The sequence below is a fragment of the Cenococcum geophilum genome (genome assembly GCF_001692895.1).
Source record: "Cenococcum geophilum 1.58 unplaced genomic scaffold K441scaffold_47, whole genome shotgun sequence".
NCBI lineage: Eukaryota > Fungi > Ascomycota > Dothideomycetes > Gloniales > Gloniaceae > Cenococcum > Cenococcum geophilum.
This window is the reverse complement of record NW_027137605.1, coordinates 1,133,817-1,157,755: the sequence shown is the minus strand read 5'-3', so window position 1 is coordinate 1,157,755 and position 23,939 is coordinate 1,133,817. Positions and strand designations below refer to the sequence as shown.

General features: G+C 47.7%; 5 protein-coding genes across 5 annotated transcripts; all 5 read left to right on the top strand.

Moving 5' to 3' along the window:
* The first annotated feature begins 7,059 nt into the window (after positions 1–7,059).
* Positions 7,060–9,625, top strand: K441DRAFT_732393 (uncharacterized protein). The gene is made up of 3 exons (XM_067654244.1): positions 7,060–7,238; positions 7,410–8,448; positions 8,556–9,625. Exons 1-3 carry the CDS (start codon positions 7,128–7,130, stop codon positions 9,194–9,196), a joined length of 1,791 nt encoding a protein of 596 aa, XP_067500001.1. The 5' UTR covers positions 7,060–7,127; the 3' UTR covers positions 9,197–9,625.
* Positions 9,626–14,364: 4,739 nt separating this feature from the next.
* On the top strand, positions 14,365–15,264 carry K441DRAFT_699158 (uncharacterized protein; the record flags this gene model as incomplete). Its single annotated transcript, XM_067653131.1, has 2 exons — positions 14,365–14,541; positions 14,600–15,264. 2 exons carry the CDS (start codon positions 14,365–14,367, stop codon positions 15,071–15,073), a joined length of 651 nt encoding a protein of 216 aa, XP_067500000.1. The 3' UTR covers positions 15,074–15,264.
* Positions 15,265–16,160: 896 nt separating this feature from the next.
* On the top strand, positions 16,161–19,524 carry K441DRAFT_666208 (glycoside hydrolase family 37 protein). Its single transcript, XM_067649628.1, has 5 exons — positions 16,161–16,755; positions 16,816–16,885; positions 16,944–17,065; positions 17,117–18,861; positions 18,912–19,524. The coding sequence occupies exons 1-5, from the start codon at positions 16,633–16,635 to the stop codon at positions 19,036–19,038; spliced, it is 2,187 nt and encodes a 728-aa protein (XP_067499999.1). The 5' UTR covers positions 16,161–16,632; the 3' UTR covers positions 19,039–19,524.
* Positions 19,525–19,819: 295 nt separating this feature from the next.
* K441DRAFT_666207 (multi protein-bridging factor 1) lies at positions 19,820–20,668 on the top strand. Its single transcript, XM_067649627.1, has 2 exons — positions 19,820–20,006; positions 20,203–20,668. Exons 1-2 carry the CDS (start codon positions 19,845–19,847, stop codon positions 20,521–20,523), a joined length of 483 nt encoding a protein of 160 aa, XP_067499998.1. The 5' UTR covers positions 19,820–19,844; the 3' UTR covers positions 20,524–20,668.
* Positions 20,669–22,781: 2,113 nt separating this feature from the next.
* On the top strand, positions 22,782–23,622 carry K441DRAFT_680381 (uncharacterized protein; the record flags this gene model as incomplete). The annotated part of the gene is made up of 2 exons (XM_067651363.1): positions 22,782–22,920; positions 23,138–23,622. 2 exons carry the CDS (start codon positions 22,782–22,784, stop codon positions 23,620–23,622), a joined length of 624 nt encoding a protein of 207 aa, XP_067499997.1.
* Between the last annotated feature and the right edge of the window lie 317 nt (positions 23,623–23,939).

Genomic DNA, 23,939 nt, shown 5'->3' with positions numbered 1-23,939 from the left:
TGGCTAGAACTATAGCTATATCTTTCCTATTAACTGGGATAATCTTTACCTAGGTAAGTACGGCAAGCTTACTAGTAAATACGGATACTAAATTATTAATAAGCGGTCCCTTTTAAAGAACTCCATTATATTAATAATATAGAAGTATAGAGCAGATCTGTTCTGGGACGGGCTAAAGGGTAGAAAGAGACTCTGGTTATATAAAATCTGCTATTTAGCTTAAAGACCAGCTATATTACTTACAATTAACGGTATAGATTATATTGTTAGCCATTTAAAATCGAAATATAGTCTTATTCTTAATTATAATAGCTATAGTAGTACTCTATAAGCACTATCCAAACTAAACGCTTAAGTCTCTCCTATATCCGGCAGTAGCAAACGCCAGCCGTTTTGGGCAGCTGGCTATATATAAGCCTATATTAATTGGACAATCCTATAGGATATTATATTTCAGTAAGCTATAAGTACTTATACCCACGCATTGCTTATATTTGACCGTCCTTAGATATAAGAGTGTCTTATACGTTTATATATATCACTAAGTAACTAGATAAAATCTGCTTTTAAGCGCCAACGCCTTAATATTAAAGACCTCCTCCTTACCTTATAAAGTAAAATCTATATTAGCTGTAATATCTGGACGTTAATAAATGAAATATTACTACTTAGTGTAGTAGCTTACTTAGTTAATAAAGATAGTAAGTTACAATTAATTCTTATAGGACTTCTATAGATATAAGGATCGCATATAGCTAAGAATGTGGTAATAGCTTTAGCAACAGTTATTTAGAAGTATTAATTTAAATATAAGCTTGGCTGTCTAATAGCTAATAACGCCACTAATAATAATAAGCTCTACGAATATCTCTTATAAAGCCTTATAGTGGCAAAAAGGGAACAACTCTAGTATGTTGGCTATATTATAAACCTTATTATTAAGGCCTTACTATATAGTAAAGGTATTGGCAAGCTTAAACGCTTGCTAATTAGTGCTAGCGATTAAGCTAAATTTAACCTTATGCGGTAGAAAGGTGTCGTTGGAAAAGTTTATAATATTATTAAATATATTATACAATTTATGGCTCACCGCTAAAACTTTACTAAGAATTAAGCTAAGGCTTATATGGAGGATAAGCTCTTTAATTAAGCCGAACTTATACTTATTAAAGACGGTGGCGTTTAGTGGAATTTTACCTACTTTATACTTTAATAGGCGCTACTTCTTAAGAAAGTGATTAATAAATATCTACTAACTTAGAGGAAGCCTACTAATAATAGCTACAACCTTACGCAAGACTTTCTTACTAAAGAAGATTAGGCGGAAGTTAAGCAGCTTATTAAAATCCTAAAGCCTTTTATATTAGCTACTAAACGCATAAAAGGTAATGCTAATAGCTATGGCGTTAAGGGCTTATATGGAGCTTTATAGGAGTTAATTATAAACATAAAGCTTCTTTACTAGATCCTTATATAAACTTAGCAGAATCTTAAGAATATAGATAACTGCTTCTTTAAATCTAGCGTTAATATAGCTCTGCAGAAGCTTAATAAGTATTTCGATAAAATAAAAGCTGAGAGCCCGTACTACTTTATTGCAGTTATCCTTTATCCCTCTCTTAAACGCGCCTACTTTCGCGATAAGTAGAAACGGTGGCTATAGTAGTAGAAGCACGCTAAGAGGTGTATAAAAATAGTATTTGATGACTATATTAATAAGTAAGTAGGTAAGGAAGATAAGGAGGTAGTTAAACTATAACGTAGGAAGGTTCCTTATATATCTAGCGACGATTTAGGCGATAAATATTTATAATCTCTACTAGTTAATAAGAACCTTACTTTCTTACGCTCGCAAAAGTAAATTAAGCTTACTACTAAACTTAATCGCTACTATAACGCAGGCCTTAAGCTAATTAAGATCCGTAATAAAAACGGTAGTAAGGTAAGCAATATTATTCCAGATCCTCTTAACTGGTAGCTTACTACTAGTTAAATCCTTTATCTAACTCTTACTAAGATTACTTTAGATCTATTTTCTATACTAGTAATAAGCTCTATATATAAGCGAGCTTTTAGCTAAGCTAAGAAGATTATTTCTAATAAGCGCAATAGGCTCTTAGCCGATATAGTTAAAGTAAACTAATATTAAAAATAGTGGCTACTTAAAGGCCTTTTACCAAGCAGCTTAATTAACTGTATTAACTCTAACAGAGCCTTAGCTACGCCCTAGTTAACAAGTTTAAAAACCAATCTTACTAGCTATAGGTTAGATATAGTGGTAGAAACACTAGATAAGAGAGGTACGTTTACTAGAGCTCTCTACCTAATAGAATCTAACTTTAAAATAGAGCTTATAGAGCCTACTTAACCACCTAACCCAAGTCCCTACTATGTCACGGAGTGAGTATAAGCGGCGATAATATGTAGCAAAGTAGATACTATTAAGCTATATACATGAACTGTGTGATAAGGTCAAGACGTTGCGTAAGGAGAGAAGGCAGGGAAACGGGAAGAAAGGGTATATATCGTTAGCTTGGTTGCTTGGTCAACACGTGCACGGAGCAGAATAGGATTCAGGTGGTGGTCCTGGCAGAACTTGGCAGGATTCGGTGGAACTTGGCGGAATATGGCAGAATATGGCAGATTGCCGTCAGATTGCCGCAAATTGCCGTCTCGTGGTCAGTCTCTAGTTGCTGAGTCGGTGGAAACAGGTGGACGTGTATAAGGTGTCACGGGGGTGTCCCGTGACATACTACTAACGTCACTACGAACTTCTTTAAAGCCTACGCGGCGTGGCGATATCTAAATACTATACAAGGTTAATTAAGGTAGATTTAATATTAGGCAATATCAATATTTATACATACAGAAGTGCTGTTAAAAATCTAAATTTTAGCTCTATAACTCCATTAAATCTATACAAATTACCCGATTTGGATAAGCGCGCTATCAGCGGTGCAGTCAGCGTACACATTTACCCAGCGAGCGGACAGCGAGCGGTTCAATTGGTACAGTCAGTCAGCGAAGCTCGCTGGACGCTGACTGTTGGCCACACTGGTTTCAAGTCGACTTTGTTAAGCGCGTTTCGCGTAATTGACATGCAGTTGACCAACTTGACACATTCAAAAGTCAAATGACACGCAGTTGACCAACTTGACATATTTAAAAGTCAAATAACACGCAATTGACCTGCAATTGACCTGCAATTAACCAACTTGACATATTTAAAAGTTAAATAACACGCAGTTAACCAACTTATATATTCCTTATATACAATTAAGGTAATATAATAGATTATTTTTAAGTTATATGCTCAAGAGGCTCTACACGAAGCTCTACACGAAGCTCTGCGACAGAGGCTCTGCACGAGGCTCTGCACGAGGCTCTGCACGAGGCTCTGCACGAAGCTCTGCACGAAGCTCTGCGACAGAGGCTCTGCACGAAGCTCTGCGACAGAGGCTCTGCACGAAGCTCTGCGTACAGATGCTCTGCACGAGGCTCTGCACGAAGCTCTACACGAAGCTCTACACGAAGCTCTACGTACAGAGGCTCTGCACGAGGCTCTGCACGAAGCTCTGCGTACAGAGGCTCTGCACGAGGCTCTGCACGAAGCTCTACACGAAGCTCTACACGAAGCTCTACGTACAGAGGCTCTGCACGAGGCTCTGCGCGAAGCTCTGCGTACGGAGGCTCTACACGAAGCTCTACATCGGGTCCCGCACGTGCCTCTGCCAAGTTACCCCCTTTGCAGCACCCTTATTTTTACCCTTCCTTACATCCTCCCTACCTTAGGAGGCACTGGAACGGCAGCCAGCAGAGGACCGTCGCCAGAACCAGACAACCGTCGCCAGACCAGATGACCGTCGCCAGAACCACGACCGTCGCCAGAACTAGACGACCGTCGCCAGAACCAGACGACCGTCGCCAGAAACTAGACGACCGTCGCCAGAACCACGACCGTCGCCAGAACTAGACGAACGTCGCCAGACCAGATGACCGTCGCAGAACCAGATGACCGTCGCCAGAACCAGACGACCGTTGCCAGAACTAGACGACCGTCGCCAGAACCAGATGACCGTCGCCAGAACCAGATGACCGTCGCTAGAACCAGATGACCGTCGCCAGAACTAGATGACCGTCGCCAGAACCAGACGACCGTCGCCAGAACTAGCAGACGACCGTTACTAGAACCAGACGACGACCGTTTGAACAACCAGCCAGCGAACACCACGAACGATTCAATCGATTAATTGAATTATCAGAGCCTATTACCGAATCGAATCGAATTAAGCCTCCTAGGGAGGCACCCTAGATGACCACTGTTCAAATGTACAGCAGGCGAACGGCTATGGAGAACGATTCGAATCAATCAGAGCCTTTGATCGGGCCGACTCTCCCCAAATTGAATTAGACACTATAAGGCAGATGCAGACAGGTAGGCGATGTAGACAGGTAGACAATGCAGATAGGTAGACGATGCAGATAGGTAGGCGATGCAGACAGGTAGGCGATGCAGACAGGGTGGTGATGCAGACAGGTAGGGTGATGTAGATAGGTAGACGATGCAGACCGGTAGACGATGCAGACAGGTAGGCGATGCAGACAGGTAGATGATGCAGATAGGTAGGCGATGCAGACAGGTAGGTGATGCAGACAGGTAGGTGATGTAGACAGGTAGACGATGCAGACAGGTAGACAATGCAGACAGGTAGGCGATGCAGACAGGTAGGTAATGCAGACAGGTAGGTGATGCAGATAGGTAGGTGATGTAGACAGGTAGACGATGCAGACAGGTAGCAGATGTGGGCGTAGTAGATTATATAAAGAAGTGTATACAATTTATCTTGATAGCTTTATAAACGGCTTTAAAGTAGCCTTTATTATCTAAAATTATAAGTTATATAGGTTGCGCAGGTTGCGCAGGTTACGCAGGCTATGCGCAGGCTGCGCGCAGGCTGCGTGTCAAATGAACTCGACATAGGCTGGTTTGTCAAGTTGGTCAATGCCCTCAATGGCCCGCCAACGACGCCAACTTCTAGCAGCTGAGGTCATTTACAAGGGACAATATTTTGCCGATGTAGGTATATACTTCGGCAATAAGCTAAGTCCGTAAGTTCTATTCCTTTACTACTACTAGCCGTTCCTAGTGCTTAAGTAGTCCGTTTTTAAGGGACTATAGGCTAGTATTATCCTTTGCCTTTTTACAATACTCCTATAGAGAAGGGGCCGTACAGTTTACCTATAGCAGTTTATTAATAAGGTTAAGTTCTATAGAATTAATAGGATATATCTTAGCGCTTAAAGGGTCCGTATTTAGTTCTGCCTATATTTAAAGGTTAAGGTATTTTAGTTATAATAGCGTCTAAGTCTATAATAATATCTTTATAGCTGCCTAGTTATCTAGGTCCTATTTACGCCTTATAAGAGCATCCGCATAGTTAGTAGTACTTAATCTATATATAATTAGGAAGTTAAATTGGGATAAGACTTTCGCCTAGTATACCTACTAGGCTATAAGGGCCTTTGTTATTATAAAATATTCTAAGGCCTTATAATCGAAAACTACTTAAATAGGCTTAAGGGCTCCTTCTAACTGTGTTTGTGTTACGGAAGTAGGCATAAGCTGGAATATAATATACTAAACGGGGTAGTAATTAAAGAAGGCTACGTACACGTAACTATGCGTGGTTAATATAAAGACATTTAGATAAGGAAACAGAACAGGTTAGGTTAACGTGGTTAAGGGAATAGGGGTAGTCGTAAGACGTGCGTAGGTGTTACGGGACGAACGTGCGTGGGTGACTCCTGTGATAGTACCTCCCTCTTACTTCCGAGCTCCTGCGAGGCGTTATTATATCATATATACAAAAAAACCCATTACGGGAAAAAAAATTATTAGCCCTTCTTCGCCCTTCTACGTCCTCCGCTATATAGGCTCCTCTAGTTCGGTCCTTTTATGTTTAATTATTAGGCTACTAACTTATTAGGCCTAAAGCATAGCCTAGCTTTTATTACCAGCTATACTCCTATTCTTGCCGCTTAGAGATGCATTGTTAAAGCTTATATAGTCCCTTTCTCGCTTCTAGTAGCTCTACGGTCTTCCTTTATATATCTATATATGGTCCCTCCTTACTAGGTCTTATCCTAAGGCTAATAGGGCCCTCCCTTCCCCCCCCTCTTTCCCCCCCTCTATAGGGAGTGTGTCGTATAGTGTGTATAGGGGTAGGTAGGTGGGTAAATAGATTCTAGTAATACGGTATAGTCGGTACGGTATAGTGTAGTATCTTAGTAGGTTCTTGTTGGTGCGGTGTAGTATTTATAGTACGGTATGGTGTTATGGTCGTGGTAGGTTCTTATTAGTGATAGTATAGTGCTAGCGCAGGTTCTGTAGGCATATCGGCACGGGATCTTATTAGATTTAGGTAGTAGCATAATACTAGTAACGTGTTTAGGTTCCGTAGGCGAATCGATATAGAGCTTATTAGTTTGGGTTCGTATGCATATTGGCGCGAGGTCTTGTTAATAGGTTTAGGTGGCAGTATAATATAAGCGATAGGGTCGGTCTAGAGAGCTATGCTCTATCTAGTAGGGATACCTAGGGAGCGAGGCTCTACCTAGTCGTATTTAGGTTAGGTCGTAGGCTTATCGACGTAATAGGTTATTGGGTTCGTTTTATAGGCGTAGCGGCGCGAGGTCTTGTTAGTTTGTAGGCGTATTAATATAAGGCTTATTAGTTTGGTAGTAGTACGGTGCTAGTAATAGGGTTAAACGGCTTAGGATAATCTAGGTATTAGATGCGGATGGCTTTAGCGGTAGTAGTATAATGCTAGTAATAGGTTTAGGCGGCTTAGGATAATCCGAGTATTAGGTATAGAAAGCTTTAGCTATAGGTCTGGATAGTAGCAGTATAGTACTAGCGCAGGGGTTGTTTTATAGGCCGAATGAAGCAGGTCTGGAGATCCCGTTGGAGATCATGTCAGCTTTAGGTGGCATTCTGAATGCAACGGAATTTGGGGGAGGATATATCCTAAAAGGGCGATCTACAATGTTTGTACCTATCGAGCGGCTAGGAGACTCCGTGCAATGGCATTTCCTGAAGAAAGATCAAGGGAGGATTAGCTATAAAGATGTTCGAACACTTTGTCCAGCCCGCCTCATGCTGGCAGAATTTGGAGAAACAGCCTTACATTCAACTAGAGCATTTCTCGGGTGGTATAGCGCAACCATTAACCATCTCGGTATGTTACTACTCCTGTTGGTACCTCTGGAGAGATATCCACCTCATTATATCGTCTCAAGGAGGAATTTTCTGTCAAATAGGCTAATGGCATGCAGCGACAGAGTCATTCGACTTCACAACATTATTACCCCCATCCAAAATCACACCACTTTCAAAAAAGGTACTAAAGCTAACAGGAGGTTCTGTTGGTTTCACGAAAATCGTCACTGCAAGTGCCCGCTTCTCCATAGGCCGCAAGGATGGCACCTACCATGCTCAGCATTCCGATTTCTATGAAGATCTGCTTGACGATGCTCGTCAGACCCATGTTATTCTTCAAGATATGACACAACGCCGCGCGTGGCATACTGATGGCCAAAGGTTCATTCTCCACGCAATCCTCAACCGTCACTCATTGAAACCGTATCGTGTGGATTGCAAACTTGTCAAATTTGATAGTGCAGTCTGCGATCAACCGGATTCTGTCTTTGACAGCATGGTCCAAAATCACGATCTCATTTTGCGTCGAGACCAGCACCTCGATAAGGAGGATGTTCAAGTAAAGCTATTTCGGGATGAAGTCCGGGAGCTTTATCAGATGCTTGAAGGTTTACAGGCCGAAACAGAAAACGTCTCCGAGGCGGGCATTGAGCTTAAGCTGAGCTGGGAGCAACAGGTTCAAGGTTGGAATTATATGGAATTCCTACAACGTAAGCCTCGAATGAAAGTTCACGAAACTGGGCTTAAGAAAACCTGTGGACAGTGGCCGGCTTTTGCGCGCGACAATGGTGCGGTCGTATTCTTTGCAGACAACTTCAACGACGTCATCCAACCAGCAACGTCCGCTTCGTTATGCAACAAATTCAAGAATGTTCCGCGGGATAAGGATTACCTCACTATCCAGACGTCCACCTTGTGCGAACTCCTTCACGAGAGCCACTCCCTACCAGGCCAGGCTTTGGTCACTGCCACAGGACTTCAGTGGCACAGCTCAGCCCACCTTTTCGAACCATGTCCGAAATCGGGCATTCGCCCCACGAGGCAAGTTTCCTGTAGATGTGATCGAATACAACAGTTCTCGTCCCGACGCAGAAACGCCAAGATCGAGCTTCCTAATCCACTTCCAAAATATGGCGCAGCGATATTTGGGCGAGGGTCTGCACATACGGCCAGTGAATCCGGTCAGTTTCAATCGCCCTCAAAACGCCCGGTATCGGCAAGTGGACCAGGTATGCAAGACTTGAGTGTCCCTGTCTTGGAAACATCCTATCTTGGAAACATCCTATCTTGGAAACATCCTATCTTGGGACGGAGGTAGAAGCCTCTTCCTACCCAGAGCATTTGGATCCTGTGGACCTTGCGCCATCTCCTAGCGACACGTATGCGTGTACAGCCTTTTGTCATGATGTAGACATGGCAGATGCAGGATACAATATCTCTCTATCGGCTGGACAAGGTTATTTCCAGGAATCGCAAATTGAAACGGAAGCTTCCAGCCTTTTTACTCGAGGAACTTCACAATCTTCTCGAACTAACGTCACAGGATTTACCGACGAGAAGTTTAATCCCTTTTCGAGCGAGAGTAGCTACTCAAATCACGCCGACAGGAATCAGGGTAGAATAGCAGTGGATTCATCATACGACCATTTAGGAGATCTACCAAACCGCAACGAGGACTTCGTTTTTCAACCCAATGGCCTAAGGAATGATTATATCAACCCTGATTCCCACCCTCCCGGTCTCGTCACGTTCAACCAAGCTTGGAACCCAGCTGTTACTGAGGCAATGATTGGCTCAGGTCCTCAGATCCAGCACCAGGAGTTTCTCCAAATGCCTGCCGCGCGACAGGCTTTTAATTCCTTTGGAGGGAAATATGAGGCGCTTAACCAGAACCCAATCCCAGCCGAGACTCTTGCAGACGCTTCTTCGAAAAAGACCCTCCGGCGAAAAAGAGCCTTTTTAAGGATATCGTCGTAAGCGTTTGTAAATGTCATGGAAAGCGATGAGAACCCCCGTGTACGCGTTTAATCCCAGCTTCGACTCCCATTTTCGAATCCGACTCCGAGAACTGAGCACCGAGGTTTGTCTCGTTAGGCCGATTCTTCTCGACATCTGAGGTGGGCCACGAGAGCGGTGGTGACATGGGTGTGTAAAGGGCGAGTCGCTGGATCATAATTAGCAAGGCGCTGGTGCTTAAAAGAGAAGAAATCACAGAAGAAGCTGGTATGGCTTTCCGTAGAGTGTAAAAATGTGTTCACAGGATCCTTTGTTATTGAAGTGTCGTTGGGAGGTTATTCAGTTAACTATAGATGTAGAACGGCTGGGTCTCAGTTGTTGGGTTGTGTCGAACGGACTCGTGTATTTTTATTAATCTATGAAATAAAAGAGACTATATATACAAGTTGCAGGTGCAGGCAACAGGAACAGGTACTAGTCAACTGAGACAATCCGTCTCAGGTCGACAGGTTGCGCTTTCACTGCTACAGAGGACGAGATTACCAAAACAGAATTGCGTGCCTGAGCCCCCAATTTGACAACTTGACACGGTTTTTCTTGTCCTACTGTTGATTTAAACCCCTGAATCGCATATTCGTATTCCACTGCTAAGGCTGGCCAAGTGTATTATTAGATGGAATGTGTCTACGGAGGACGGTGCAAAAATGGGTTTCTCTTTCCTTTTTGGGACCAGCCGATACCCCCCATAAGGTCGCTAAGTTGTGGGGCTCTACCGCCTGAGCAACAAGATTTAGGCGGTCTATGTCCCTAAGACCTGCCAAAGGCCCCAAAGAGGCCTAAAACTTCAGCAACCTTATGAGCACCTTATAGGGGGAAAATCGCTAGTCCCAAAAAGGAAGGAGAAATACATTTTTGGCTCCGTCCTTCGTACTCGGTTATGTTGCCATTGACCAAAATCCTAGGAGTGAAGTTTGTTCGACCACTGTCTCTGCGATAACGCCTCGTTGGCGGTGGTTTCGCTTAAAAAACGAGGGGAAATAGACTAGTGACTCCTCCACCGCACGGAATTCATGCCGAGTCGGCTCTGTAAGATTTCGGTGGAAGACGGGAGCACTAGGGGGCGAGTCCGGGCTCTGGAGAGAGTATGAGGAGGTTCTTCAACTAAATGATGATGTTCTGTCTTCATGATTCAGCGTCTCTCTAGATGTGTGAATGGACCATACATAAGAGCGGAATGAAAGACGGCATAGAATGGCTGACAGCACCGGTGTGCTTTTGTTGGGATGAGTAGAGTCCTATTATCTGCTAAGCACACATATTGTATGCATGGCTTTAGACACAATCTCTTAGGGCCCTTGTAGAGAGAAAAAGTAAGGGTGCATCTCGCTAAATTTGTGGAGACGTATGTACATGTAGTGTTACTGTTGCTTTTGCACGAGTGAGACGCGAGACTCGGAAATTGAGGACCTACGTAAGGAATACTACAATAGTCAAAGGAAATAGCTTTGAAGATCTTTAGGAGTCTCTTTAGGGGTCAGGTTTGAAAATGGTATGAATGTTAAAGTTGCTAGTGAAGTTGTGAGAACCTCAAAATATGTGGTCATCGGGCATATTGCCGTATTGGGGCTTAAGGTCTTTATGGTCTTCCGGAGCTGCGGCAGCAGCCGAGTGGACCCAGGCGGGGATTCCCACATACTGCATGAGAAACCAGTTCAGAGTAGGTCGATTCCGGGCGGGAGAAAGTGAAATTGGAGTATGTGCCATGATATCGCTGACTGCCAACCCAGAAATGACTCGGTAGGTGGGCTGTTTCTAAAAGCGAGCTAACCGAGAAAAAAAATATTGACGGGTTGTCGGTTTCCCAGCATCCAGCGTGTTGGGATGGGCGCTGCCTAATGGAAATCAGCAGCACACCGGTTAGGTTCGTAGAAAGGCAATGGAGCATCTAATGTAGTAGGTTACGCAAAAAGACTAGCGTTCAACCTTGATTCGCTGTTAGCTGGAGGTCGGAAGCACGAAGACTTCCTGCACGCCTGGCCCTTGGGATAATAGCCTTAACGGCCAAGTAATATTACAACGCAGACCTAACGCAAGGATACACTCTAAAACATGAGTCGCGTGCGGTGAAGTGATAGTCTAACGTAGCGTAAGGCGTATAACGTGCCTATGAGGTTGCATCGGTAGATGAATGCTAAGCAATGATTTGCATTTGGCCTGCTTCACTGTCGGGCTGAGGCTGTCTTGTTAAGCCCTGAGTGGAGCACGGCAGTGGGCCATGGTGGTGGATAGTGTAGGCAGTAGAGGTGTTAGCGATGCTGCCGGGCTAGTCGTGTTGGAGGCATGGTGGTGGATAGTGTAGGCAGTAGAGGTGTTAGCGATGCTGCCGGGCTAGTCGTGTTGGAGGCATGGTGGTGGATAGTGTAGGCAGTAGAGGTGTTAGCGATGCTGCCGGGCTAGTCGTGTTGGAGGTGTAAACAAGACGGCAGTAAGCGCGGCGGGATCGTGGGGAGGCCGAGACGGGAGAGAAGCTGCAAGGCGATGAGTGGGTGAAATTAAGTTTGGATGTGCTTTAGCTGCGGGCTCTTAGAGGAACAAAATCGACGATGAGGGGGGAGAGTGGGACTCTCGCGGCGAGATAAGCGTCCGACGCACGGGCAGCTTCGATGTGTTGTTTGCTGATTGAAGCGGAAGAGAGAGTCCAAACTGAGACTGAGACTTGCGCCGGCGAGAGGACGCGGGCAATATTAGAAATCAGAAGCATGCTGTTATTGCAGGGCCATTCACTGTTGATCATCGTTCGATGTTAACCAATTCCCACAACAAGTGGACGAATTGGGGGGAGGGGAGTAGGTGCAGTAGGAGAGAAAGGAGTGAGATCCCGACAAGAAGGTTAGCCACGACGACCAACTCCAAGGGTATGGGCCACGGGTTCTACACACGAAGCTGTCGCACGAACGAAGACTGTCACTGCAAAGCTTAACCAGGCGGTTGGCGTGGCCGAAGCCAAAAGTTTAGAGTGACCCACCACCCATCGTATCGGGACGGCCCTTCAACCCCAGCCCGCGCCAATGGTTCGCGCTAAAACAAAGTGGTTTTCTAGCATTTGCTGCATTGGTCGCTTGGCCGCGTTGGCCGCGTTGGCCGCATCGGCCGCATCCCCACTGCACCCCCATGGCACCACCACCCTCTAAGCCTTCACAAAAGTAAAACAATTTCGGGGAAAGACCCAGAAACCGCAGCTGGCGGCCCGAGTTGCCGCGCTTTGGCCAATTGGGGCGCCGCTGCTAGGAACTTCTAGGGGCCGCAAAAAAGCAATCCAGCAGCTGGCTTTCAGCCCTGGTAGGAGATAAATTGCGCCTTCGGTAGCCGGAGCGCCAGACTCCCCCCCAGAATTACTAAGACAGGCCAGAGGAAATGGTAGCGCCCCTTCCACATGGCATGCCGGCACCACTTTCAGCCTCGCAGTAGGGCCACACACCGGTCCCGCAACGCCTGCCCAATCCGCACAACCGCGCTCTGCTCTACCGGCTGGGGATTGTGGTAGTCTTGCCTAGCGACCAGTGCTCCGTTACGGCTTCAAAACCCCACTGAATGATGCTCGTGGTTGCAGCCGACGTCGCAGCATCCTCCGTGTGTATCTGGGTGATCGTTCCACGGAATCCGCCCCCTAAGAGCGTCCTTGATCCTTGATCCCTCCCTTTTCCCACAGCCAAGCCAAGGGAATTGATAGGGTTGCCGTCGAGGATATCCACAAAACACGATGCGGGATGTCCCTAGTTTGATCGGTGTGCCATGAATCAGGTGTACAAGCTAGTTGGAATGGATCGTCCGCTCAATCGGGTAGAAAGAAGCCAAACCTGGGTGTAGTCATCCTGCTTCATTCTACCTCTCCCGCATTAGAACGGGGCGTTGATGTGGGTGTTCGGCTTGAATAAATTCGATAGCCCCAAACTTTGTCCCCAATATTCATGTCTGGAGATGCGGTGAACGTATGGATTAGCAACGTTTTAACTGGTATATGCCGCTCATTAAATGGTGATCGCAGTCTTCTGGGGACGAACTATGTAAGACATCCCTGTAACCCACGTGGCAGCACCAAGATGGCGTTATTAAACACTCGTGATAGGAGAAGCACGGTTGGTATCCGTAGTTGCATGTGTGCGCAGCAAATGAGTGCTGCACCGCAGAGGGGGAGAGTGGAAGGCTGAATCTGAATGGTGCGACAACCGACAAGAGCTTCTCCATATGCGCATCCATGCAGCCATGCAGCCACACAGCCTGGTTCGTCTGTAGACAGTTCATCGGTGCGGTCTTATGTTGGGAGGTGAGGAGCGATGAGTAGCCCAGGCTGTCAATATAAGAATGACCACTACGGATAGCGCCCCCAGAGCGAGAAGCAAGACTCTGTCCTTAGAAACTCACCATATTGTTAGACGCTGCATAAGCCTATACCATACACCCTCTTGTGTCTCACGTCGCCCTTCCACATCTCGCCCTCGCTTACCCGTTTTGGCTCGCCGCCTTCAATATCCATCTCGCCCTTCATACGTGTACAGGTAATCTCGCCCTCTTCATCTAGAGGGTGAACAGATCTAGCACACCGTTGGTTCATTCATTTGAATCAAGTTAAGCTCGTAAATATAACAAGGTTCTGATCGCCCTAAAAATCCTTCTGATGGCCTCCACAGCTATACCTCCAAGAGGCCACCCACCACTACTTAAGAGAACCCAGAGTCGCTATAATACAGGGGTAACTCCATTCAGACCCGCGCAGGACACAACTCCGAAAGGCAAGCCCATGAGTGTATTTCTCCTGCACTTAGCTGTTGCTGCTATAATTCTAGTCCTACCTATAACATACTCAGTCCGAATACTTGCCTATTGGAGGACTTAGAAAGAGCTCTCCTGTGTGTGTATGTGATAGGTTCCACTGTAAGAGCAATTGCATATGGCCTGTGAGTATATATATTTTTTCTGCTGAGGTTATATCTACACCGGCATGGACAGTAAAGGCAATCGTATTTGTGCTATTTCGCTGACGGTTATGCGTGGCTAGTTGCCCTCCAAGGAATAGTCTGGCCTACATCATTTGTTCGACGACACGGCACATACAAAATCTTATCGCTACTAGGACACGTATCTCCAGGTAACCTTGGGGAACTGCGTTGAACAACTACAGACTTGTGGAAATGTTTCTCACGGAACAAACCCCAGACCAGTCAACGTCCGATCAATCCGAAGAGGCGTGGATAGTGGACACGGTTCTGATGAAATATAATAGACCTGTGATTGGAGAAGGCTCCGCTGGAGCATCTTCACTGTTGTCGGAAGAGAACCTAGGATGGCATAATGCGACGCACAGGAAGGTAAGGAAAATGGTCCAAATCCAGTGTGTTCGATTTGGACTGACGTAGTGCCCACCAGACGGATGAGTTTTACGCTCAAACACTGATCTGCGAAGAAAGTGCTCGAGCTCACGAGGTACAAATGTATGAGGATCGCTACGGCAAAGAAACAGACGCTCTCGCGAGAACTGCGCCAATGCCGGTTCCAGACAACAATGTGGCGACAAGCTCGAAAAATGACCTGAAGTTGTATCGTGGCCCACGGCCATCCTCGGAAACTCCGATGAGACGTTTTGTCACACTGGGTCCAACGCAAGACACTCATCCATGGCTAGCAAAAGATACGATGGAGCACCTCGGCATCGGCCAAGGAGATTTGGAGACTGTTAGTATAAGAAGATTCGCAGCAGAATTTATTGCTGCTGACGATGTGTCGGGGGAGGGTGTGGACGAGGGAAGCCTGTTCTCTTCATCACCAACGCTTTCAGCACCGATAACACACTGCAATAAGAGACGGACAGAGTCGCAGGAGCCGCAAGAGTCCAGAGGATAACGAGGATTATAAAACGGCAGTCGGAGGGTCGAGTAGCGAAGGGCGCGAAAAGACGGCATGGGTAATTCGACCTTGCGGGGATCTAAAAGTTCGGGCTTTGGGAGGACGGGTTAGGTTTCGGGAGGGCGGGCGCAATAAGTTATTGGAAGCGGAAATGAATTGAATATAAAGGGGAAATTCCAATAGACTCACAATCGTCAACTATTTATTGTTTCACACACGCACGCGCTCACGCCACACCAGGTGCTGACCAAAGCTGAGCTCCAGAGACGGCGTGGGGCGCCACAAAACACACGGCGAATCCGTGGGGATATGCATTAAGCATGATGACCAACATGTGAGCTGACTGTGCGGCGCAAGTAGCTGTGGCTGTCTGAGAAGCAATAGCTGACTTTTGGATGCCATCATCTATCGTGATGGACACTGCAAGACTACGTTGGATATATGGTGAAGAGTGCTGCCTTGCTGCTCTTCAAGCGGCGACTCTGACTGCAGAACTGTAGAGCTTGGGGGGAGATTTAGCGTGGGAGGAGAGGCGGCAATGCCTCACGGGGGGTTTTGACGGGCGTGATCCAGTCGACGCCTTGCGCGCATCGAGTCTTCTCATGGAGGTGAGTGGAGGTGAGGCTGACCTGGAAAGGGATAGCAATATCTGCACGTTGACGCCATTTTGCGTGGGTCAGCGGATGGGCAAGTTCGCCAATCCGAGCAACTGCCGTCCGAGAAAGCGAAAAAAAAAGCTGGGGACTGCAAAAACTCCATGGCGGACTGCGACCGCAGATTCTGCAGCAATAGCAAAGAGTTTTTTTCGTTGGAAGCTGCAATCGCAACTCGGCTTGAGCAATTGGAGGCCGCAGCTGCAGAGATTTCCATCGTGCTGCTGGCAAATAAGTCCGGGAAGCCCGGTGTCCGGGGGAGGGATTGTCGCTCTAACAGCGCGGACAGGCCCGCTGGCGGAAGGGCAAGACAATGGAGGGAGGGCCAACTGGTCCCTGAGCGAGACCGATCGACCACCGGAGCTCGGCGTCGATAGTACCCAAGGCAAGGCCATTCCCAATTTCACCACTTCTCCCTTCTAGAAGAGTCATTGCAGGTGACCACCGCGACCACAGCAACCAAGGTGGCTTCGCCCTCGTTGGTAGTTGGTAGTCTCAGCTTACCACTGCCGGTGGGTCGACGTTGCTTCACCGCCTACTACAAGCACTTTGACGCTGTGTTCGGGGCGAGGTGACACTTCCAGTCACAGCTGCTCTTCTAGTATTCGCTTGACTCGTCTGCTCCATTACTTCTCCATCCACCTGGCATCGTGAACCAGCATTGTTGATTACCCTATCGTTTGACAGACTTCCGCTCCCTAAAAGCAGCTTTCTGGATATCTCGTCGTGTGACCTCACAATCCTTTCAACATCCCATCACATCCCGCTTTGTCACCCCCACATAACTCCGATAAATCCTCAAATCTGCAGACTCTCCATTCCTCCACGATTTCTCCACATCCCATTACTTCTTGCATTCTCTACGGAGTTGAAAACAACCCTGCATAGCATCGACGCTATAGGATGACCTCGCAAGCCTTCAAGCCACGCCGTACCGCGACAATCGATCTCGATCCCTTATCCGCGCCGCACATCTACTATGGCGAGTCCCACAAGAAGAATGCTCGTGTCCGCACATACTCTACTGTCAGTCTTTGCATCTACATACCAATTAGCCTTGAAATACTAATGTGGGCGCATGTATAGATTATAGAATCCCAAGGTCGTAATGCTACCACAGATGGGCTCAAGCAACCAGCACGGAGAATCAGCCATGGTCAGCAACTCAATCGGCCCGTTTTAGTGTAGTTACGCTGACATTGGATGGAAAATAGATGAGCAGTCCATTCAGCCCCGTAAATTCCTAGTTCACGTCGAATCTACCCTAAAGACCCTGCTCTCTCGGGAGGATACGGACAATAACATGCAGATTACTATTGAGGATGAAGGACCAAAGGTACGTCTGCGCATGTGATAGTGCATGGATATTCCGCTGAAAGTATCTCAGGTTCTCTCTATCGGCACCGAGAAATCGGGTGGATTCAACAAGTTCGATGTTCGCGGCACTTATATGCTTTCCAACCTGCTGCAAGAACTTACCTTGGCTAAAGACTTCGGCCGTAAAACCATTATTCTTGATGAAGCACGTCTAAACGAGAATCCGGTCAACCGCCTTTCCCGCCTGATTAAGGATTCCTTCTGGAACGGGCTTACTCGCCGTATCGATGGCTCAAACATTGCAAAAGTGGGCAGAGACCCAAAGGACTGGACCGATGACCCACGCCCTCGCATATATGTTCCAAGGGGAGCTCCAGAACAACATGCATACTACACCCGGATTGCAAAGGAGCACCCTGATATGCGTTTGGATGTGCAGTGGCTTCAAGAGGATTGCTCGGATGACGCATATGTAAGGGACTTGAACGCGGCACCTGGCCTTCTTGCCATCGCCATGGAAGAATATGAGGACCTTGAGACTGGTGAAAAGGACTTGCGAGGTCTACCATTCGTCGTGCCTGGTGGAAGATTCAATGAGCTCTACGGCTGGGATAGCTATATGGAGTCACTTGGCTTGCTTATTAATGATCGTGTTGACCTTGTTAAATCGATGGTTCAGCATTTCTGCTTCTGCATTAAGCATTACGGAAAGATTCTGAACGCTAATCGATCGTATTACTTGTGCCGCTCTCAGCCTCCGTTCCTTACGGATATGGCACTTCGAGTGTATGAACGCATCAAGCATGAACCCGGTGCACTGGACTTCCTCCGCGAGGCCATCCTCGCTGCGATTAAGGAGTACTACAGCGTCTGGATGCACGTCCCTCGACTTGATCCTGTCACCGGACTTTCACGCTACCGCCCCGGTGGCCTCGGAGTTCCTCCTGAGACTGAGGCCTCCCACTTCGAGCATTTATTGGAACCGTACGCAAAGAAACACAACATGTCCTTCAATGAATTTGTTGAGGCATACAATCACCAAAAGGTAGACGAACCGGAGCTGGATGAATATTTCTTGCATGATCGGGCTGTAAGAGAGTCTGGCCACGACACTTCCTATCGTCTCGAAAAAGTTGCTGCTAATCTCGCAACCGTGGATCTCAATGCCCTGTTGTATAAATATGAGACCGATATTGCACGAACGATCCGTGGACATTTTGGCGATAAATTGCCTATTCCGGCTGAGTTTTGTGCCAAAGAAATGACCGCTGGCTATGTGGAGACCTCAGCCAGCTGGGATCGACGTGCCAAGAAGAGGCGCTTGGCGGTTGATAAGTACTTGTGGAACGAAGAGAAAGGAATGTATTTCGACTATGATACTGTAAAGAAGGAGCAAGCTACCTACGAGAGCGCCACGACCTTCTGGCCAATGTGGTCTGGCCTTGCTACTCCCCGCCAAGCGGCGGTACTGGTCTCAACGGCCCTTCCTAAGTTTGAAGTATTCGGAGGTCTTGTATCAGGAACGGAGGAATCTCGAGGTGCAGTAGGCATCGATCGCCCCAATCGTCAATGGGATTATCCGTTCGGCTGGGCCCCTCAGCAAATGCTTGCTTGGGTCGGACTTCAACGCTACGGATACGAGCCTGAGGCCCAACGTCTAGCATACAAATGGCTTTACATGGTGACGAAAGCATTTGTTGATTTCAACGGCGTTGTAGTCGAAAAGTACGACGTCACCCGTCCTATCGATCCTCACAAGGTCGAAGCGGAGTACGGCAACCAGGGCAGTGATTTCAAGGGTGTGCCACGTGAAGGGTAGGTTCACATTATTTCACAACGATGCTCTATTACTGACTTGATTATAGCTTCGGCTGGGTCAATGCTAGCTACATTTACGGTCTTCAGCTAGTCAATGCACACATGAAGCGCGCGCTAGGCGCATGCACCACCTACGACACTTTCGTCAAGGCCACAGAAGCTCTTGGCTTTTAGTGACAGCTAAAGACACAAGAGCGGCTTGACGATATTACGGCCATTGCGACACCGTAGGTGATGAACAACTACGATGACGAGTTATAGACTTGCTAGAGCGGGTGCATTATCAAAGTCATGATTATGGTGTCTGTTTCGGTCTGGCGGCTGGCTAAAGGAATTTTTGGGCGTTCGGGCCATGGCAAACGGATTGATTTTCTCGTTATGGGTTTCTGCGGTCATCATCTTCTTTTCTCAGACGTGTGGGCTTAAGAGCAAAATGTTGCATCTTAGCGTCGACCACATATAATATGGCGTGGTTTCGGCGAATCAAGGTCCCATCTGTATATTAGATTGGTGGCTGAAATGGACGAGTCGCTGGCACGGGGCTGCGGGGAAAGAATTCCTAAGCACGATAAGTAGATATTTCCATTCATAAGATGAATTAACAGTCGGCCCAACCTTGACTACAACAAGACATGGTCTATTAATATATGTAATCCATTTGGGCAGCGCAAGCACCGTGTCGTGTAGAGAATTCTAGAAGGCAATAGTGGGCCTAAAGGGTTTGGCTGGACCTTGCAGCGCTGGAATTAGTCACCTAGTCCCGGCAAAACCGACACTGCCCCAACTGATCGACTCATCGCAGTACAAATATCAGCCTCACTCGTCCATCCTCCGGTCTTCTCTTCTCACACTACACCACGCACCCTCCCCTAGATCCCACATAAAAATCACTCAAACACTTGACTAATTCCCTCAACTAATTCCCTCAACTAATATCGAACACCATCCACTTCTACTTTCGACCCTAGAAGATAGCGACAATGTCCGAAGATTGGGACACAGTAACCAAGATCGGTAGCCGCACTCGTGGCTCAGGCTCAGGCCCCCGCGAAACCGTTGTGAGAGGCAAGAGTGCGCTGAACGCGGCACAGAGGAGTGGCACGGTCATCGCAACCGAGAAGAAGTTTCAAGCAGGGAATGCGGTTAGTTGCCACCTTCCACTCAACTGATTCCGTCAATCGATCCCATCCTGATTGCAGCCATCTCCTCGACCCGAATGTGAAATGGCTGCATGAGCTGGGTCGGTGGAAGGGGGGGTAGAAGCGGAGCCATGAGTGGCGTAGTCTCAGGCACCGGAGATAGGATTTCGAAACTGATGCTGACCGAACCATTCACCAGGCCACAAAACCTGCTGTCGAAGGACAGCACCTCACAAAAGTCGACCGATCCGACGAGATTATCAAGCCTAAAACCGTAGGCACCCGCGTTGGCGACGCCATTAAGAAAGCCCGTGGCGAAGCGAAGAACGACAAGGGTACCACCATGACCCAGAAGGATTTGGCCACCAAGTGCAATACCACGCCGACGATAATCGCAGACTTTGAGCGGGGTACCGCCGCGCCGGACCAGAAGCTGCTGGGCACAATGGAGAGGGTCCTCAATGTGGTACTGAGGGGGGATAAGATTGGAGATGTCAAGTTCCCGAAGAAGAAGACATGAGGAACTATTGATGGAAAGGGCATGTTGATAGCGGAAGCAGACTCTGGCTTTTAGCGGGCGTTTCGGCACGATAGATGAGTAGCGAATGAACGAGAATGAGACAGGGTTCTCTCTTCTGCCTATTTGTGCTGCTTGCATAGACTGCTTTGGTTAAATTAATTCTTATGGGATGATGACTTTTTCATGATGTTTTGGTCGCTGCTGTTTTTGTGTGTAAAGTTGTGAATTGAAGTAATGCTTATATCGCTATGTCCGCTCCGTATATCCCATGGTATGAACAACACCCCTTCTTGAGTGACAGTTCTTCGTGTATACGTCTTCGAAGGCAGTATCTTTCTCAATTTTCTAGCTAGACTAATTGAGGATGGTTCAACAAAATGCTTGTGACCTTGTCGACGCCTCATATCCTATTATAACCCTACGTGATGCACACAGCCGTACGGCAACACATAACTACCTGGATAATGCGGATGAAGCGGATGAAGGGGAAAGCCACCAAGAGGAAATTGGCAGGCGTCGAAGTTTTCCGCAGGGAGGACTGTGATATTGATTGAACTGTCGGCTGTGCGAATAAAAATAGCGTTTGAACCTTTGTAGCATCGAGATCGTTTTGATCTTGTAACCCAAACTATCAGGGAATGAGCGGCAAGGAAGTGTCAGCTATCGCAATTGGCCGTCTGTAGCCTTATACCGAATGAAACCACATCCTCCCCCACTTAGACCACTTTTCCTTGGGACAGGACTGCAGACCGTGGGCCCAGCTACCAGGCGTGGTCAACCGAGCCAAAAATTACGGCACTGCACGTAGATCGTAAATTTGGCTCAGCCTCATATACCCGAATAAAGCCACAAGGCGGACAGTTTCTACGGCGAGCCATTATCCAATGAGGACAGTCTGAGGCGCGAACGCCACTAGAATCCAATGTCGCTCAACCCCGACTTGTGCCACCATCAATTACCGCCCGACATTCCTTCCGCGCTCCTGTTGGTGTGATACAGGACCTGCATGACTCGATTTCGGACCGCTGCAGTCATGCGAGCAATGGATCGCGGACGGCAAGACGGGCATACGCGTGTTAATGCCGTCTTTTGTCTTTGGTATCCAGGTACCGCTTTTCTTTTATTCGACTGCAAGTCTCCTCTTCTCTTTCTAGGACCTCCATTCTATGTGGTTGTCTTTCTACTCTTTAACCTTCATTACGCCCGGTCTTTTGTCAAATCGTGAGATCATTTCTCCCTGCCTTCTTCTACTCTTTCTTTCCAAATTTATACCTTGATAAGCCGGGATAGGCAGGCCTCGGGACGGTCCCTGCTACCATTCAAGGCAGAATTTACACCCCAGATCAGTCGCATCAGGCCCAGCCCCGGAGAGTTTCAAAACCATCGACCACTCTCTGCGCCTCGTTTTGTAGCCGTTTCATCCCCTAGGATCCAATCCAAAGCGCCCTTGCGCCACGGGAACAGCCTTCTTTACATTGAAGACAGTTCACTTGTAATTCTTGGCATGAACCCTTGCGAGCCGTCCATCGAGGTATGTGCCCCACACCCCACCCTACCATCCTTCTACCTGATATGATATCACAATCTTCCTAGGCACGCCTTCGTTGCCATAACATTGAGTCTAGGCTTCTATTGCTGGTTGTCCCGAGGCCCAATTCTCGCCTCGTGGCTGAAGGGTCATGGGATTGCGGACTTGTCTCTGACCACTTCGAGCATTTCGCCTCCCACCATAACGGTTTTTGTCTACCTGCCTCCAACATCAGGATCACTTGAAGTCACTGCCTCACAATTCAAGGGCCGGGGTACGCGATGGAGGGGATCATGGCACAGTGAAAGGATTGCACCACGCCGTGAGAGTGGATATAAGACCAGGTATACCAATGCCTTTTTGACAGCAGATTGCAACCTACTCCCCATCTACAATCAGCTCCTGCCTTGACTATCCGGCACAGTATCGGCCACTTACGCAAATTTTCACCTTCCAGACATCTGTCAACAAGTGTTAAAAGGTCACGAATACCCCAGCGGTACTCGATGCCTCCACTATTCCTCTCCCAGTCCCCAGGATCTCGGCACCACCCCACCACAGCTTTTCTACTTGTTCTAACCTTGCTACTTGTCAACATCACTTTTGCTGCTTCTTTGCAAAACTCGTTCGACGTTGCTGAGGCCCTGCGTGCCCGTCAAGACGCCTGCAAGTCCCTGAACAACTGCCCAAGCGTCGAGAAGAAGTCCGTTGAACGTCTTAACGAATTACCATGGCAAGCCACCCCGGCAGCGGGTGCGAGACGGGCAGCTCGCGGCAGACGGACACGCCAAAACTTGAGAAACGATTGAGCACTGTGGACAATCTCGTTGACGAGATTGTCGTCGCTGGCATTGAGAGTGCTTTGAGAGGTGAGTAGTTTATCTGTTTGACTCTAGAACAAACAGCCGCTCGGTATTTCTATAATTCTTTGACGTTCATCAATGCATCCAAGATATACCTCAGTTTCATTTTATTCCTTCATTGCTATCTCTACAGTACCACCTCTCGTACCACATCGCCATCGTCATCGCTATCCTTTATCTCATCCTCAAACCCCAGAAGACTCAGCTAATCTTCCTCTCCCAGAAACGTCCCTAGACTCCCCGGTTCATGCCCAACCCCCACGAACCCACCCACGAACCCCCTACATCCACCCTATCCCCGTAAACCACATGCCGCTCCCAACAATCGAGACCCTCCTCTCCTACACCTCCCTCCCGCAAGGCCACTACGAGTCCCTCGTCAACGGCACCTCGCGCGTTGCCACATCCACATGCTCGTCCGCATCCACACCTACGCGCTCCCGCACCGACTCCGCCTCGTCCATCTCCTCCGACGGGAGCGAGGAGAAGTGGTACGACTCTGTCGAAGGCGGGGAGGAGAGCGCGGCGTGGGGTGAACCGGAGGGGGCGCGGGAGCTGCAGGGCGCGGTGGTGTATGGGGCTGCGGGTGTGGCGGTGAGCCCGCGGGCGATGCGGCGGGAGAGGCGCGAGGTGATGTTTTGTGGCGGCAGGGAGCTGGGGCGGATCGAGGAGACGGAGGAGGAGCATCGGTGGTTGAAGTTGTTGTAGGAGTGCGGCTTTCACTTGTTGTCGTCTTCTTTTTCTTTTTTTTTTTTCCTCGAATATAGTTAGAGGCTTCTCCTCTGGTTCTTTTCTATTTCTTGGGTTTGGACTCTCGTTTTGTTGGTACCGTGCGATCGTGCGATCGTTTTTTCGTTTGGGTTTGCAGTGCTGTTATTGCGCTCTGTTGGCTTTATTCGGTGGAGTTTGTAATACAACTAGACGGAGTCTTCTTTGCACGCTCGCTACTTCCTTTTTGTTTTATTTCCTATCGCTTTCTTTTCTTCAATACCTTTTCGGTATTTCTCCTCCCTTCCATTCCATTG

Excerpts from the sequence above, each read along its gene's own strand:
- K441DRAFT_732393 (XM_067654244.1), top strand. The coding sequence starts at position 7,128 with ATGTTCGAACACTTTGTCCAGCCCGCCTCATGCTGGCAGAATTTGGAG. Across the intron at positions 7,239-7,409 it reads CGCAACCATTAACCATCTCG|CTAACAGGAGGTTCTGTTGG; the intron begins GTATGTTACTAC and ends AAGGTACTAAAG. Across the intron at positions 8,449-8,555 it reads GGTATCGGCAAGTGGACCAG|AGCATTTGGATCCTGTGGAC; the intron begins GTATGCAAGACT and ends CTTCCTACCCAG.
- K441DRAFT_666207 (XM_067649627.1), top strand. The coding sequence starts at position 19,845 with ATGTCCGAAGATTGGGACACAGTAACCAAGATCGGTAGCCGCACTCGT. Across the intron at positions 20,007-20,202 it reads AGTTTCAAGCAGGGAATGCG|GCCACAAAACCTGCTGTCGA; the intron begins GTTAGTTGCCAC and ends ACCATTCACCAG.
- K441DRAFT_666208 (XM_067649628.1), top strand. The coding sequence starts at position 16,633 with ATGACCTCGCAAGCCTTCAAGCCACGCCGTACCGCGACAATCGATCTC. Across the intron at positions 16,756-16,815 it reads GTGTCCGCACATACTCTACT|ATTATAGAATCCCAAGGTCG; the intron begins GTCAGTCTTTGC and ends GCGCATGTATAG. Across the intron at positions 18,862-18,911 it reads AAGGGTGTGCCACGTGAAGG|CTTCGGCTGGGTCAATGCTA; the intron begins GTAGGTTCACAT and ends ACTTGATTATAG.